The following is a 17,812-nucleotide window of genomic DNA, read 5'->3' on the forward strand; positions in this document are numbered from 1 at the left end:
TGAGAATACTGCTTCTGTAGCACTTCAAGTTCCTCCCAATCCAGGGAGCAAGGTGAAGTGGCTGTCTATATTAACGAGTCAGAATTACCCTGGTGTAAACATTCAACAATAAAAAGCCACATTCACATAAAGCAATAACATATTCAATGTACATTGCATCCGAGGGCTTTGTTCATCAACTTTAAGAGGACCTGAAAGCATTTGCAGGATCTGGGCTTTTAACACAGTTGCACTGCTAAGATGATGACTGCTAGGATAGTTATGTAAAGTTTGTATAATTATTCTCCTTCCCATACAGGAACAGCGGTTCCAGTGTACAGCATCTTTCTACCAGTATATCTGCATCCAGTCAGGGGGATTGTATTGTACTGCTCTAATAGACCAGTTCAAGCGGTATAGTTTTCTAGTGTAGACAAGCCCTGAGTAGGGTACGGGCAGCTCATTGTAGGTGACTGTTTCATGGGCACTGCCCATGCTAGTGGCCAAATGTTCCCATAAGCTCCGTGACAGTCGCAGTTCTATTTAGTGAAAGGGACTGGCTGACTCAGAGACAGGTAATGGGACGGAACACCTTTCATCTCTCTGCTGCTCTTTGAAGCCAGTCCAAGCTACAAAGGATTGAAAACAATTACTATGTGATAGCTGTTTCGTAGCCCATGTGAAAGGAATTTGGTGAGTCTCAATGGTACATATCATAAAAAACAACCAGAAGAAAAAAAAAAACAGACCTGAAGAAGAGCTCTGTGTGGCTCAAAAGCTTGTCTCTCCCACCAACAGAAGTTGGTCCAATAAAAGATTTTACCTCACCCACCTTGTCTCACAAAAAACAACTGCAGCATTTGGTCTTCTCTCTCCTGGGCAAATACATTGCATTAGAAAATATGAGTCTTACCTAACAAATGTTTAATACAGGGTTCCCCCTTTGTGTGGCCAAGGGCTCTCATGTTTCAAGACACATCAGCTCATTGTGGTTAGCCCTAGGAGTTAACATTCATTAGCACATTTTCTAAGAAAACTAAACAGCAGTCTCAGGCCTTGTCTACAAGGGGGAAAGGGACCAGCCCAGCTATTCCAGGGTAACTCTCCCACATGGGTGCTATTCCAGAGTAAAAGTCACTCTTATTCCAGAACAGCGTGTCCACAGGGAAGCGATTATGGCAGAGCTATTGCAGAAGAGCTTATTCCACAAAAGTTATGCTGGACAATTTCCCCATGTAGACCAGGCCTCTGAAAATATCCCAAGGACTTAATGGCCCGTGGATACTGAGCTCCTCTCTTATCCCTCCACTGTGTCTACACTAGGGAATTTTACCACCAATGCTGACACTGGTTCAGCTGAACCACAGTTGGTGCCACTAGGAGCCCTAGAGTACATGGGGTTCTGGAGGCTTCCAGTGGCAGCATGGTCCAGCGTTTATGGCACTGGCCTAGGACTCAGGAGACTTGGGTTCTATTCCTGGCTCTGCCACTGGTCAGCAAGTCACTTCCTCTCTCTGTGCATCTATTTCCTCTCCCACCCTTTGTCTGTCTGTTTAGATTGCAAACTCCATGGGGCAGGGACTGTCCCATCCTTTGTACAGCACCAACACAATGGAGCCCTGACACCAGACAGGGCTTCTAGGTGCTACTTTAATTCAAACAAACAACAGCAACAACGGACAGTGCTAAAGACAGGTCTGACCACAAGAGCCTCATGGCTACCACTAGTCCTAATCCTGATTACCAGGGGTAGCACTGGAGGGATGGTGTTTGTAAGAGTCCCTACGGTAGACAAGTCTCTAACGGTAAGACACTGCAGGGGGTGTGAAGCAGCAAGGGTAGGTTTATGTGCATGAAGCTTGCACGGGCACATCTTTTCAGTGGATAAAAAAAAGACTTCAGACTCTCGAGCCGTCGATCGGGCAGTGCTAAGCCCACATCAGCGAGGACAGCAAAACTAAAGTGAAGCCAGAGAGAATCCCTTTATTTTGCATGCGTGGTCTGAATACAAAAGGCCTTCTTTCCGAGCACTTGCAAGGTAGCACGAGAGAGATTTTACTAAGGTAGTTCATTTAAATGCCTTCTGTTTCGTGCCTATGTAAAAAGCACATTCAGATTCCAATTTCTAAACTACAATTAGACACTTAAAATCAAAACAAAAAAGTCAAACTCCCTCGGATAAGTCAGTGGTAGCTATGGTTACCGTAATATTTCAGATCCTTAGGCTTTATCTCACACGCCCAAATGATAAAGTCGTTGTTTTCAGCAACTCACACTGACAAATATTACCAAGGAGCAATAAGGCTAAACAGACCGCTGAAGAGTTTGCTATTGGATGGAGTCATATCAATTGGCACTTTGACTTCCAGACACCACTTCTCTGGCCCTCTTTCCCTCTGCCAAAACCCACTAATCCGGCTCCTTCCATACTAACACGCAAGGTTTGGCATTTGGAGGAGGAGGGCCGTTAGCTGCTACTCGGCCATGTGGCTCTTAAAAATACCTGGCCCATTAACCTACTTACATGCCCAGCAGCAGCATGCAGGAATTGGAGTGGCCCACCATCAGAACAGTCTATCACAATAATCTACCATCATCTCCCTGTCCAAATTAACAATAATCACTTAATGATCAGCAGCTAATTAAACATTAACAGAGTGGAGGGGCTGTTTTCCAGAAACCCAAACACCTTTAGGAAGCAACATCGGTGAATAAAATAAATTTTGCTCATTTCTTTGTTCCCTCCCCCACCTTACCTCCCTCTTCTCTTTTTGTCCCCTGGCATCTTTGTCTTTCACCATAAATGATCAGGACGAGTACTGAGCTCAAGACTAATGTGTCTGTCCAAGCATTTCAAACACGCCCAGTGATCTGGGTGCCCAAACTGAGACCCTTTCAATGTGGGCCCGATTTTCAAAGGGATCAGCCGTTTCTGAAAAAAACAGGGTCCTTTAAGGTGCCTCAAATTGGGCAGCCCAAAATCACTAGTCACTTTTGAAAACCTCGCCCTTTCTTTTACAATTGAAGCCTTTGAGGTTAAGAAAAATCTGCTCTTTGGTGGAGGGAAGGGGATTTAATATTTGCTTGTTCTTAAAAATTATATACCTTTACATCAACAAGACAGCAACCATTGTTATTTATGTTATGGTAGCACTTAGATGCCCCAACCGTGGCTGGAACCCCATGGTGCCATGAATTGTAAATACAAAATACACATGCTAGGACGGTGGCTCTCAACCTTTCCAGACCCCCATTCAGGAGTCGGATTTGTCTCGCATACCCCCAAGTTACACCTCACTTAAAAACCACTTGCTTATAAAATTAGACATACAAAAAAAGAACAGGAGGACTTGTGGCACCTTAGAGACTAACAAATTTATTTGAGCATAAGCTTTCGTGGGCTACAGCTCACTTCATCGGATGCATAGAATGGAAGATATAGTGAGAAGATATATATATACATACGGAGAACATGAAAAGGTGGAAGTAGCCATACCAACTGTAAGAGGCTAATTAATTAAGATGAGCTATTATCAGCAGCAGAAAAAAAACTTCTGTAGTGATAATCAAGATGGCCCATTTAGACAGTTGACAAGAAGGTGTGAGGATACTTAACATGGGGAAATAGATTCAGTCTGTGTAATGACCCAGCCACTCCCAGTCTCTATTCAAACCCAAGTTAATGGTATCTAATTTGCATATTAATTCAAGCTCAGCAGTTTCTTATTGGAGTCTGTTTTTGAAGCTTTTCTGTTGCGGCCAAGAGTTTACAATCTACGTGGACAAGATAGTCTTACCATCATGCTAGGGTTGCCATGTGTCTGGTTTTGGACCAGAAAGTCCGGTTGAAAAGCGACCCTGGCAGCTCCAGTCGGCACAGCTGACTGGGCCGTTGAAAGTCTGGTTGGCAGTGCAGCGGGGCTAAGACAGGCTCCATGCGGCTCCCAGAAGCAATGGCATGTCCCCCTTCCGGCTCCTATGCGTAGGGGCAGCCAGGGGGCTCCGAGCACTGCCCCCGCCCCAAGCGCTGGCTCTGCAGCTCCCATTGGCCTGGAACTGCGGCCAATGGGAGCTGTAGGGTGGCACCTGCAGATGGGGCAGCGCACAAAGCCGCCTGCCCGCGCCTCCACATAGGAGCTGGCAGGGGGACATGCCACTGCTTCCAGGAGCTGCCTGAGGTCAGCGCTGCCGGGAACCTGCATCCTGACCCCCTCCCGCCCTCCGAACCCCTCAGTCCCAGCCCAAAGCACCCTCCTACACCCCAAGCACCTCATCCCCATCCCCAGCCCAGAGCCCGCACCCCCAGCCGGAGCCCTCACACCCCCCCCATACCCCAACCCCCTGCCCCAGCCCAGATCCCCCTGCCGCACCCTGAGCCCCTAATTTCTGGCTCCACCCTGGAACCCACACCCCTAGCCCAGAGCCTGTACCCACTCCCAAACCCCAACTCTGAACCCCTCAGCTCAACCCCCCAGCCCGGAACCCACACCCTGAACTCTTCATTTCTAGCCCCACCCTGGAGCCTGCACCCCCAGCCGGAGCCCTCACCCCCTCCTGTACCCCAACCCCCTACCCCAGCCTGGTGAAAATGAGCGAGAAGGGGTGGGGCAGAGGGCAGGACAAGGGAGTTCGGTTTTGTGTGAGTAGAAAGTTGACAACCCTACATCATGCCCATTTCAGAGATGGGGAACTGAGGTCCACAGAGATTAAGTGATTTGCGCAATATCATGTACAGAATCTGTAGCGAGCCTGGAACTGTATCCTGATCTCCTGAGTCCCACCTGGTGCTTTAACCAGACAATCAACCATGCCTGCACTTAAGCCCCATACTTCGCTCTGATACCATTCAAGCTATGTCCACACAGTGATTGGTTCTGGGAAGACCCTAAAAGGGGACACTCAGTAACAAAGACAGTGCTGTCATCAGACCCAGTTCTAATCCTGCTGGTGTACAGGAATGACTCCACCTTGGGCCCATATAAAATGATCCTAATCCTACAAATTACTCTGGCAGCTACACAGTATCCCAATCGTATAAAACAACCAGCTACTCTCTTCCATTCCTAAAATTTCAGGATGATTCAAACACACAAGGACCTCAAGAGATAGAAAGACTCAGCCAAAGATACAAAGGGTTACATGGGAAAGTATTACAAATTCTGTGCCCTGTCTTCATGATACTCCTTACGGGTAATAACACTGTCTGATATGATAGAGAAAGCGTCCATGACTGGCTTACATCCTCTGGAGTCATAATCTGTTAATCCTCCAGATCCAGTCTCTAAACCAAATGACACTAGTTTAAAACAAGCCAAATACATCCGATCCCAACTACATAAAATGAAATCCTCTTTTAAAATCATGATGTATTATCTGCAACACAGTAGCATCTAGAGGCCCAAAATTGGACCCATGTTTTTTCTACTATTTGTTTGTTTTCTTTGCCTAATACAATACCCCCCTGACCACAACCATCCTAAAATAGCCAACATTTCCACGGACTGGTGTGCAAAAGCAGAGAGGCACCTAGTGGTGCCAAACCGCAGAGCAGGCAAGAGTTACATCAAACCCGCTTGTGTGCCATACTAAAGTGCAGTAATTCCTCCAGATCCCAAACAGGCTTAATTACTTGGGGGCTCTTGGTTTGTTTTTCATTTCCCACACCAACCCTGGCAATACTTCTAGTTCAAGAGCATGTGCACATGACTGACATATAGAACCGGGCACAACGGAACACCCTACCCGAATGAATCCACGAGGCCACTGCGTCCGCCTTCAGATCCCTTCTCGAGACCCACCCCTGCTTCCACACCTACCACAAATCAGCGATGGCTAGGTTGTACCTCTCTCAGAGAGTGGATTTTATTAAAAAACAAAACACAGCACACAATACTAACACTCCGTACAGAGCAGGGAAGAAGAGTTCCCTCCACTCTGAGTCACTGGGTGAAATTTTCTGCTCCGTTATGCAGCAGGTCACACTACTTGCTCACATTTGTCCCTCCCATTCTGGCCTGAAAAAAATCTATCAATCTACCCCATGTCTGATGGGTTGGACTCAGCGCTTTGTGTGGTAGCAGTCTCTGTAACCCTGCCGTGGTACAGTATTTTCATTACCCTCGTCCTTCCTTCCCCCTTTTTCCACACTCACCACAACTTATTTCAGAGATAGATTGTGAACTCTTTGGGTCAGGATAGGTCTCTGTTGCTATGTGTCTTTGTAGCACTTGACTGGGACGTCTGGGCACTACTGCACTATAAGGGTGTGTCTATACTGCAATGAAAAGCCCGCAGCAGGCCCATGCCAGCTGACTCAGGCTCACAGAGCTCAGGGCCTGTTTCACTGTGGTGTAGACGTCCAGGCTCAGTCCAGAGCCAGGGTTCTAGGACCCTGCGAGGTGGGAGGGTCTCAGAGCTGGGGCTGACATCTACCCTGCAATTAAACAGCCCCTTAGCCCGAGTCAGCTGGCACAGGCCAACCGTGGGTGTCTAATTGCAGTGTAGACACACCCTAAGTGACAGTATCAATTATCTATGTTACTTACAAATACAAAATGTGAATACAGTAAAATGGATGGAAATTTAAGGCTCAACTTTCATGACCCTCCATAAACACCCACCCACCAGATTGGTGCTGCTACCCACTGCTAATCTGAAGCAAGAGTGGAAAAAAAAACAACCCCAAAACACACCATCATTTTGCCTGCCAGAGCGTTTTAAACACTTCCACTTTAACACAAAGACAAGAAATCCGGGTTTGCAGCACTGGCAAGCAGCTGCATGAGCACTTGAAATTATAATGCCAGTTCCAAATTCTGTATGGTCAAACTCTCTTAATATCACTCATTTCCTGCATTATCTACGACCTTTTCACTCACCTTCTGGGTAAGGATGTGCCCATTATAAGCTCTCCTGTAGCATTTCTAAAGAGTCTTGGACGGGACATAAACTGGTCCTACACTACGCACCTTGAACTCCAGCTTCTCTGTGTTAACTGAACAGAACAGTCTAAGTCCTACCTGAGTGCTGCAATGGCTTTTCTTTGGAAAGGTCATTTCATTTCATTTTCTATTCTCCTTCTACGAAAGGTCAGCAATTATAGTTAATATAAATTAGAAATGGAAAAAGACTTCATAGGCCCTCTAGTCCAGCGGTTCTCAACTTATTTACCATTGTGAACGGCACATGCAGCTCTCTTTGTGTTTTCTGGGCCGCATCCACACAATATATACACTACCTGTATGGCCCTGAAGTTGTCACATGGGTTGCAGTTGTGTGCTGATTGGACCACAAGCAGCCCTCAGGCTGCAGGTTGAGAACCAGTGCTGTAGTCCAGGGGTTCTCAAACTTCATTGCACCGTGACCCCCTGCTGACAACAAAAATTACTACACAACCCCAGGAGGGGGGACCAAAGACCGAGCCCCACTACCTGAGCCTTGCTGCCCCAGGTGCGGAGGCCAAAGCTGAAGCCCGAGGGCTTCTGCCTTGGGCAGGGGACATGTAACCTTAGCTCTGGACAGTGGGGCTTGGGCTTCAGACTTGCTGGGGCCCAGGGCCAACATCAGCCTTGGTGACCCCATTAAAATGGGGGTGGTGACCCACTTTGGGGTCCCAACCCACAGTCTGAGAACGCCTGCTCTAGTTCATTGTCCTGCTAATGCAGGATTGTCCCTTACAATGCACTAAATGTTTACTTATAGAGTAACTCACAACGCCTATAAAGCACTTCTGAAGTTTACTTTTAAACTACATAATCTGAAACCATCAGCTCAGAAGCCTTTAGATGATGAAAGAAAAAAAAGCAGCAACCATTTTTAGTGACTCAACTACAGCATAAACATTTATACGAGTATATAGATATATATATGTCTACCATAGCTGGCAGCTAAATTTGTTTTAATAGCTCCTTGTTGCAAATGCTCAGAATATAAATCTATGCAAAACTGAATTTTTGAACAGTTCCTAGAGAAAAAAAGTCCCCTAATGGACCAGACTCCACAATAAAGGTATATTAGGTTACAGCAACATAAATTCAATCCTAGCCTCTTAGTTCAGCCCATAATCTCCCTTTGTACTGGGTTTCCCCTCCTTCCTGATACATTTGATCTCTTTCTCCCACCTTCTTTAAGGAAGAAAAAAAAACAGACCCGTTTGCTCTTGATGTGCAATGAGACACATGCATCTTTTAAGCTGGAGAAAATTGTAGGTCTCCCGCGTCCATTCATTCTGCTTTTGGCAGGTGACACCAAAGTATATTATAGGATTCCTGGGTTGTGGGAAATATTTCACATTTTTCATTTTGTGCAGACTTTATTTTGGGGGTGGGGGAGGGGAGGGAACAGGAGTCTTTGTTTTACTAAAAAAGTTTATACCACTTGCTTCTCTTATTTTCTGTGGTAGATTATTCCAAATTCACAGCTCTTCCCAATACCTTGCTGAGACCCTCCCTAGTCAGTTCCCACTCAGCGACTCTGCACAATACCCTTTCCCTAGAGTCCAAAAGGATTTTTCCTAGAGCATAGCACGACCCTTCCTCTTGTCCTCAAACGCTGCAGTAAAGTTCACCCATCCCTCAATCTAATATGCAGTTCAGTACGCATCTCCTTCCAGGGGACACCAAATGAGTCTCGCTGTCTCTTCTGTACCCACCTTCTCTGGAGTCGGAATCCTCCTTTAGGACCTGGGCTGTACCCATTCTTCCAAATGTAGGTATTTATGTATCCTGAACCTCTCCCTCACCAAGATAGAAAGGGCTGGATGTAATAGCCCTTTGCATTTCATCAACTCTTAACTGCACGAAAAGCAAGAAGCATTAACTTCAAAAGACAAGGTTTGGATTTGGGATCAGTTTGGTCTTGTTTTAAAGGTACTAAATTCTTACTGCAACCTTTTAAACAATCAAAAGGGGAATAATGTAACTGAAAAGCATTGCAAACATGTGAACGGAGGTGCAGTATGTGTGTACACATACCTCTTGCTATGCAAAACCCAGGCAAATTCAGGATTATAGTGACCCTTCTGTCTATGCCTTCTAGGTGCCACAGTACAGCGGCACATAGCCAATGCAAGATCATATGCAGTTCTGAGACCATCTCTGCCTTACTGGGTTAGTGTATAGGATGTGTGGCAGACATCGCTGAATTTCCTGGCTTTTAGGAGGTTACGGTGTTATTTTAAAGTGAATAGCCTTAACAGCGCAGTAGTAATTCCTCTGCACAGACAGAATTTCCAGCTGTTTGAACAATCCTGCACCACTGAAATGGTATCTGTCTGCGTAACTGCAACAAAGGACTGTTTTCATCTGCCTTCGAGAATAAATATTTAATGAGCACAACAAATCAAAATAAAGGGCTGGAGGAGGTGACCTTAAAGCTTCTCCCTCACACTCCGCTGACTGCATATGATGCCCACTATCTCCAGTCGGAGCTTCCTGCAGACCCCTGAACTCTCTCACAAACCCACACTTAAGAAAGCAGTAGTGGAATCTAGAGTGGCAGAGCCCTTTATTTCAAAACAACCAACATGCAACGATGCAAGAACAGGTTCTCCGTAGGGCAGGGAACAAACCACTGAAGCTCCATTCCGGATAGTTTATGATGTCTTCAGAACAAATTACACCACTTCACATAGCACTGTAAATCTTCCAAATGCTACACAGACATTAACTAGCCTTCACAGCATCCACGGGAAGTATTACTGTCCCTATTTCTATGGAGGAGGGCTTGGGGGTGGAGAGAGGTGTAATGACACACCAAGGCTACACAAGAAGTCAGTAGCAAAGCTAGGGCTAGAATTCAGAAAGGCCTCTTCCCCAATGCTGTGCTCTAGCCCCGAGGAACACTGCCTCCCTATAGCGTGATGCATGTATTGACTGTTTCCTTTGCAAATGCAGCCAGCTTAGTTGAGAGGGCACACTTGTCCTCCCAAGTGAAGGAATGACACGGTAGTACACGATTTAGAATGGACAGGGAATGCGAGCTACTGAACACTGTTCAACTATAACAGCTTGTAGCTCATGAGAGCGGAACAAATGCATGCATTAAACCAGAAAGACTAGCATGTGGCAATCCCACTGTATGTACTGCCATGCACTAACTATGTCACCTGTGCTAGCGGTCCACAAGATCTCCGTCCTTGAGAAATTTCCTATCCCCGCTACAGCAAGTCTCACCTTGACATGGTCATCGGTTTAAATTTCATTGCAGTCACCGGCTAATGCAGCCAGGAAGGGAAGTCTCTTCAGGATTTTTTCCAAATGTGAAGAATGTCACTTGAACAATTACACATTTTAACTTGCAAAGAGAGGGGTATGGTTTATGTATGTCGTGTTTTAGAATGCATAAACAACAATGCAATTGCAGATGCCTACATTGAAAAGTTCTCTGAAGGGTCTTTGCCACCCTGTATTAAGTAGCCACCTGTTCACAACAATCAAAGGAACTACACATCTTTAGCAGTGACCAGGTTTTACATATATGTATTTTATACCCACACCAGAAGTATAAGAGGTTTTAATGTATACATGGAAGAGCTCCCATCTGAACAGTGCAGCACAGAGATCTGGAGCTGGCTTTCTGAATCAACTGTTAATCTTACATATCCTTTACAGGGGACATTATAGTGTCTAGTGGGCCAAAAAAATCAGCCCTCCCAACTATGCTTCCATGCCCACCCTCACAGATGTCACACTGTCCTTCTACACCACTTGTCTGGGTCCATTATTCTGAGCATAAGGGATTGAAACATACAAAGTGCAAGAGGATCCTTGTACTTTTCAGTCCCCTGACAGAGCACAGGAAGACAAACAGGATGGCCAGCACAACACATGCGAGTATGGAGAAACCCAGCACCCTGCATGTGCCCAGTAAGAAAGGCTGGGATATTATCAGTACAGCAGCAATGCCTGATTCTGGAAGGGAACCTATATAAAATATTTGGGATCAGAACAGCAGTATGAAATAAATACCTGGTATTTTTAAAATAGGCCCCCAAAACAGAGTAACCTGAAAATATCCTACAAACTGTCAATACTGAAATGGAATCAAATGTTTTTCTGCAATCAACAGCTGTAGCTGGTCATTTCTGATGGAAACATTTATGTCCTGCTGGATCACTTAACCCCATTCCTATAAATCCCCATCGATAAAGGACATTATTTAAAAAATCACGAATAATTACATTTAGGCCTCATTTTCACTAAGAAATTGAAGTGTGTTTAAGCTTTATTTTTGAACAATCGAATTATCAGACATCAACCTGGAAAAGAGCGAGTCAGTTCAGCATTATGTCAGCAATGTAAGTAAATCTGGGGCTAATGTTTACCTGCTAGTTGTCACAAAGCTGAATGCAACTTGTCTGTTGCCGCTTTAGATCACCAAACCCGTTAACAATTGTTATGAAACACGATTACATTTCCTCATGAAGGAAAACCAATACTTGCCGCACAGCCAATCATCTTTTCATTAAAACCATTCAGTAAAATTTCACAGCCGCACATGTATACATCACAAAGTGTATTGATATCACACCGGGGGAAGTGGGGAAGAGAATCCTCCAGGAATTTCTGCCCTCACTGCTTCTCCTTCACCCTGCACCACAACCAACCTTCTCTACAGTGGCCTGGATAAAGAATGCTCTGGAGACCAGCAACTTTACTCTTGGCGTCAGCCAAACGACATTGCTCGAACATGAAGATCTCTTGGGGGTTTTTAAGGGATTTTCTTTTTTAAAATACAAATAAAGTGGAATGCATGGAATCCCAGTATTCCTTCATTTCCTATCCCCCATACAGCTAATTCTAATAACTAAGAACAGCCATACTGGGTCAAACCAACAGGCCAGCTAGCCAAGTATCCTGTCTTCGAACAGTGCCAAATGCCTCAGAGGAAATGAAAAGAACAGAGCAATTTATCAAGAGATCCATTTCCTGTTGTTCAGTCCCAGCTTCTGGCAGTCAGAAGTTTAGGGTCAACCAGAGCACGGGGTTGTATCCCTGACCATCTTGGCTAATAGCCATTGATGAATCTATTCACCATGAACAGATCTAATTCTTTTTTGAACCCAGCTACACTTCTGGCCTTTACAACATCCCCTAGCAATGAGTTCCACAGGTGCCTGTGCACTGTATGAATAAGTGCTTCCTCATGTTTGTTTTAAATCTGCTGCCTGTTCATTTTATTGAGTGACCCTTGGTTCTTGTGTTATGTGAAAGGGTAAATAACACATCCTTATTCACTGTCTCCACACCCGTCATGTTTTTATAGATCTCTGTCACATCCTCCCTCAGTCGTCTCTTTTCCAAGCTGAAAAGTCCCAGTCTTTTAAAATTTTCCTTATATGGAAGCTGTTCCATACCCCTAACCATTTTTGTTGCTCTTCTGTGATGCTCTGTACCTCGGGGGGAACACCCAGCACCCCCATGTTCATCCCTGTAGAATGATTGTGTGGTATCCAATGCAAAGTTTGTCATGTTGGGTGTCTTCGGAAGGCTCATGATGCACTGAGCATTGTTGTTATAGTGATGTGATAGTAATTGTTCTTACGTAATGTTATAGGTTGTAATTTCATGTATATAGTTATGAGGCTGAAAATGTGTCTTCATGGCTTAAAATAAGAACTGGCAAGAACTCTCCAAGAGCAGAGGGTCAGCTCACACCTCATCAAGGCATGTATGGGACAAACCCAGCCCAGCCTCACAGGAACAAAGGATGCTGGCCGAGGCAGCAACAAAAGGATCTGTTGGATTCTCGAGTGAGTCACCCCCCTTCCTTTGGACAGCTGGGGACTGCGATGAGGTAATGCTCACCTGACTCTGAGGGGGGGCAAAGCCAAGAGGGAAGAAAGAACATGATAAAAGGGAGAGATGTTTGCCATGCTCTTCCTCTCTCTTCCACCTCCATCTACAGACATCACCACCAAGCGACTGAAACGCTGATCAAAGGGGAGAGCCTGGCTGAAGGGCAACCACTCAGCCTGTGGTGAGAAGCATCTAAGTTTGTAAGGGCACTGAAAGTGTTAAGATCAGCTTAGAATGCATTTTGCTTTTATTTCACTTGACCAAATCCGACTTTTTATGCTTTGACTTATAATCACTTATAAAAATCTATCTTTATAGTTAATAAATCTGTTTATTCTACCTGAAGCAGTGCGTTTGGTTTGAAGCATGACAGAGACTCCCCTTGAGATAACAAGCCTGGTACATATCAATTTGTTAAATTGCCAGACTCATATAAGCTTGCAGCGTCCAACGGGCATAAATGGACACTGCAAGACGGAGTTCCTAGGGCTGTGTCTGAGACCAGAGATATTGGCTAGTGTCAGTCGGTTGCACAATCCAAGCAGCTTACTTGCCAGAGGCTATGCATGAATAGCCCAGGAGTGGGGGTTCTCACAGCTGAGCAGGGTAATACCAGCGGGGAATGTCACACCTTCTCTGTACTTTTTCCAATTCTAATATATTTTTGAGATGGGGCGACCAGAACTGTATGCAGTATTTAAGGTGTGGGTGTACCATAGATTTATATAATGGCATTATGATATTTTCTGTCTTATTATCCATCCCTTTCCTAATGGTTGCTAACATTCTGTTGGCTTTTTTGACTGTCGCTGCACATTGAGCAGATGTTTTCAGAGAACTACCCACAAATTCCACAATGACTTCAAGAGGGGTCAACAAACATGTGGACAAGGGTGATCCAGTGGATACAGTGTACTTGGATTTTCAGAAAGCCTTTTACAAGGTCCCTCACCAAAGGCTTTTAAGCAAAGTAAGCAGTCATGGGATAAGAGAGAAGGTCCCCTCATGGATCAGTAACAGGTTAAAAGACAGGAAATAAAGGGTAGGAATAAATGGTCAGTTTTCACAATGGAAAGAGGTAAATAGCAGGGTCCCCCAAAGATCTGTACTGGGACCAGGCCTATTCAACATATTCATAAATGGTCTGGGAAAAGGGGTAAACTGTGAGGTGACAGTGTTTGCAGATGATGCAAAGTTACTCAAGATCGTTAAGTCCAAAGCTGACTCCGAAGAGCTATGAAGGGATCTCACAAAACTGGGTGACTGGGCAACAAAATGGCAGATGAAATTCATTGTTGATAAATGCAAAGTAATGCACGTTGGAAAACATTATCCCAACTATACATACAAAATGATGGGTCTAAATTCACTGTGAGCACTCAAGAAAGAGTGGCCAGGTTTATACTAGGGACTTTTGCTGATACAATAATGTTGGTTAGTGGTACGATTTTTTACACTTTTCCTCTACCAACGAAAACCTGAGTGTAGACACAGCCACACCCGCAAAAAAGTCATTTTGCTGACATAGCTTATTTTGTTTGGGGAACTGACATAAGCCATACAGGCAAAAGACCCCTCTGTTGGTAGACAGCGGCATCTACACTAGGAGGGTTTGCCACTCCCTCTCTACTGGTACAGCAATACCAGCAAAACCCCTCTTCCACCGTAGACTAGAGCGGAGGTGGTGGTGAATTATTGCTCAGTGTAACCCGTTTCATTTACACTATAGACAGCAGTACTGGAGTGTGACAAAGAGCACACCAGAAAATTCCCGTCAGAAATCTTAGCCCAAACACCTATGCCCACTCCCTAGGAAGCGACTCTGTCCCAAGAACTGAGGCCAGTTTGAGAGATTAAGGCAGGGAGCAAACTCACTTGCTGTTTGCCACCGCCCACTTCCTCTCTCTCCCCCGAAGAAACGAGCTGGCATCACAAAACTAAGGAGGATGCAGTATTTCTTCAAAGACTAGTTTTTGTTTGGGAATTATTAATACACTCTTGGAGGAAGTCCTAGGAATTAATTTCCCCCTCCTCCATAAATATCTATGCAGATTGTTCATTTCAGGAACTTGTGACTAGGTTTGATTCTATTGGAGAAAATCTTTACAAAAAACGTTTACTTCAAAGGGACTGGTCTTTGCAGAAATCAATCAATCCCTTAAGAATTAGCAATAATTCACCACCACCTCCGCCTCTAGTTTACCAGGAAAGACCCTGGATTTGGGGAGGTTGGAGGGGCGGGGCGGGGGTGTCTTCTGATGTCTTTGGTCAAATATCAGAGACAAGGGATCATTAAATACATTCATTGTATTCGTTTTCCTCCCTCCCCTTCCAGTTCAGTTGCCAAATTGGACTGTGTCCTCGCTGCAGAAGAGGTGTGGTTTTGCACCAGGAAAGCTATTTTGATGTAAAAACCTAGTGGAGACAAGGGGCTGTAGTTTTTACCCCGATGTAGCAAGTCACAATAAACTGCGGGGGAGGTGTGAAACAGGACTGACTTCAACTAGCTATACTCAGGTAAAAACTACCTGCATCTTATCCCAACTATGATTTTACATAGCAAATGATATCTCGATATAAAAAACACCATTTTGTTGTTGTTGCAGAAAAACAAAGTCTAAGTCTCCAAGCAGGAAGGGGATAATTCTTGGCAGAAAAAAGGACTTCTCCAGACTTTTACTTTCCTCTGTGTGTTGAGAGGGACCCATGGTGGGGAGGGGAGGGGGAGTTTCTAAGTGGATGCGCTGAGGGGCTCAGGGAAAGGTGGGGCATGGGGGAGGAAGGGGCACAGAGCAATGTCTGGTGGTGGGCAGGCGGGGATCAGGGTAGGCAGAGGTGCATGAGCAGGGGGGTACGTGCAAGAGGCACAGCCGAGGGGAGCAGGTGGGTGCAAGAAGGTGCGGGGCATGCATGCTAGGGGCCAGTGGGATGGGGACAATGGAGGAAGTGTGGGCAGACAGCTGGGGCCAAGCAGCAGCAGAGAGTTAAGGAGGGGAGCACTGAGAAAAAGGGGGAGCAGAAAGGCTGGGGGGAGGGAAGAGAGGTTGGGAGGGGAGGGATCCGGGGGACAGGTGGGGGGGATCCAGGGGGACAGGCAGGGGGGGATCCAGGAGGCGGGGGGGAGGGGCAGGCGGGATGGCGGGGAGGGATCTGGGGGAAGGGGAGGGATCCGTGGAGCAGGTGGGGGAGGGCAGGGAGGATCTAGGGGGATGGGGGGGAGGGATGGCAGAGGGGGGATCCGGGGGCGGGGGGGAAGGGAGGGAGCAGGGAAGAGAGGTTGGGAGGGGAGGGATCCGGGGGACAGGTGGGGGGGATCCAGGGGGACAGGCAGGGAGGAATCCAGGAGGCGGGGGGGAGGGGCAGGCGGGATGGCGGGGAGGGATCTGGGGGAAGGGGAGGGATCCGTGGAGCAGGTGGGGGAGGGCAGGGAGGATCTAGGGGGATGGGGGGGAGGGATGGCAGAGGGGGGATCCGGGGGCGGGGGGGAAGGGAGGGAGCAGGGAAGAGAGGTTGGGAGGGGAGGGATCCGGGGGACAGGTGGGGGGGATCCAGGGGGACAGGCAGGGAGGAATCCAGGAGGCGGGGGGGAGGGGCAGGCGGGATGGCGGGGAGGGATCTGGGGGAAGGGGAGGGATCCGTGGAGCAGGTGGGGGAGGGCAGGGAGGATCTAGGGGGATGGGGGGGAGGGATGGCAGAGGGGGGATCCAGGGGCGGGGGGGAAGGGAGGGAGCAGGGGGAAGGGGCAGGCGGGATGGCGGGGAGCGATGGGGGAGGAGGGAGGGATCCGGGGGGCAGGGGGGAGGGGAGGGGAGGGGATGGTGGGGAGCGATGGGGGAGGGGGAAGGAGGGTACCCGGGGGGCGATGGGGGACCCGGGGGGGAGGGAGGGAGGGAGGATCCGGGGAGCGAGGGGGGAGGGGAGACCCGGGGAGGGATCCAGGGGGCAGAGGGGGATCCGTGGGGCGATGGGGGAGCGATGGGGCAGGGGGGACCCAGGGAGGGACCCGGGGGGCGATGAGGGACCCGGGGAGCAGGGAGGGAGGATCCGGGGGGTGAGGGAGGATCCAGGGGGCAGTGGGGATCCAGGGGGCAAAGGGGGAGCGATGGGGCAGGGGGGGACCCGGGGAGGATCCGGGGAGCGAGGGGGGGCGATGGGGGTGGGGGGGACCCGGGGGGCGATGCGGGGGGGACCCGGGGAGCGATGCGGAGGGCAGGGGGAGGGGGGGACCCGAGGGGCGATGGGGCAGGGGGGGCCCGGGGGGCAGGGAGGGAGCGAGAGGGGAGGGGGGGACCCGGGGGCCGATGCGGGGGGCAGGGGGGGAGCGATGGGGCAGGGGGGGACCCGGGGAGGGACCCGGGGGCCGATGCGGGGGGGAGGGGGGGACCCGGGGGGCAGGGGGGGAGCGATGGGGCAGGGGGGGACCCGGGGAGGGACCCGGGGGCCGATGCGGGGGGCAGGTTGGGCCCCGGCCCCGCTCACCTGCTCGGCCGCTCCAGGGCGGACTCGGCCCCGCCGGACTCCGCCATCTTCCCCGCGCCGCCGCCGGGCCCGGCGCTGGGCTGGAGCCGCCGCCGCGTTAAAGGGGCAGGAGCCGAGCGCGGCCCGGCCCGGCCTCCCCTGCGGACCCCCCCGGCGCCCCATAGGGAGCCTGGGTCCGTGGTGTCCCCCCGGCACTACCCCCAGGAGCCCCCCACCCCCCGCCGCCCCCATAGGGAGCCTGGGTCCGTGGTGCCCCCCCGGCACTGCCCCCAGGAACCCCCCGCCCCCCGGTGCCCCATAGGGAGCCTGGGTCCATGGTGCCCCGTGGCGCTGCTCCACGAAGAGGCCTGGGGAGGGACATCTGGTGCTGCCACCCCACAGAACTGGTCAGATCCGAGGGGTGCTGCCCTACAACAAGCAGCTGGGCCCTGGGGGTGGGACCCTGTGGAGTGATTCACACCAGAGAGGCCCCCCAGCACCAAGCAGGCTGCTGAAGGGGATCCCCAGTGCTGCCCACAGGGTGCACCCAGTTCCTGAGGTGCCAAAGGGTGCGAGCT

At 48.8% G+C, this 17,812-nt stretch overlaps 1 protein-coding gene across 1 annotated transcript in view; it reads right to left on the reverse strand.

The window, feature by feature from the left end:
• The window catches only part of KLHL26 (kelch like family member 26), a 32,085-nt gene extending 14,780 nt beyond the window's left edge, over positions 1-17,305 (reverse strand). The window contains exon 1 of the mRNA XM_074939498.1: positions 17,256-17,305. Coding sequence (XP_074795599.1) covers positions 17,256-17,302 — 47 coding nt within the window. The 5' untranslated portion in view covers positions 17,303-17,305. The remainder of the gene's footprint in view (positions 1-17,255) is intronic.
• Positions 17,306-17,812: the final 507 nt, after the last annotated feature.

The sequence above is a fragment of the Natator depressus genome, chromosome 25, assembly GCF_965152275.1.
Source record: "Natator depressus isolate rNatDep1 chromosome 25, rNatDep2.hap1, whole genome shotgun sequence".
In the NCBI taxonomy this organism is placed as follows: Eukaryota; Metazoa; Chordata; order Testudines; family Cheloniidae; genus Natator; species Natator depressus.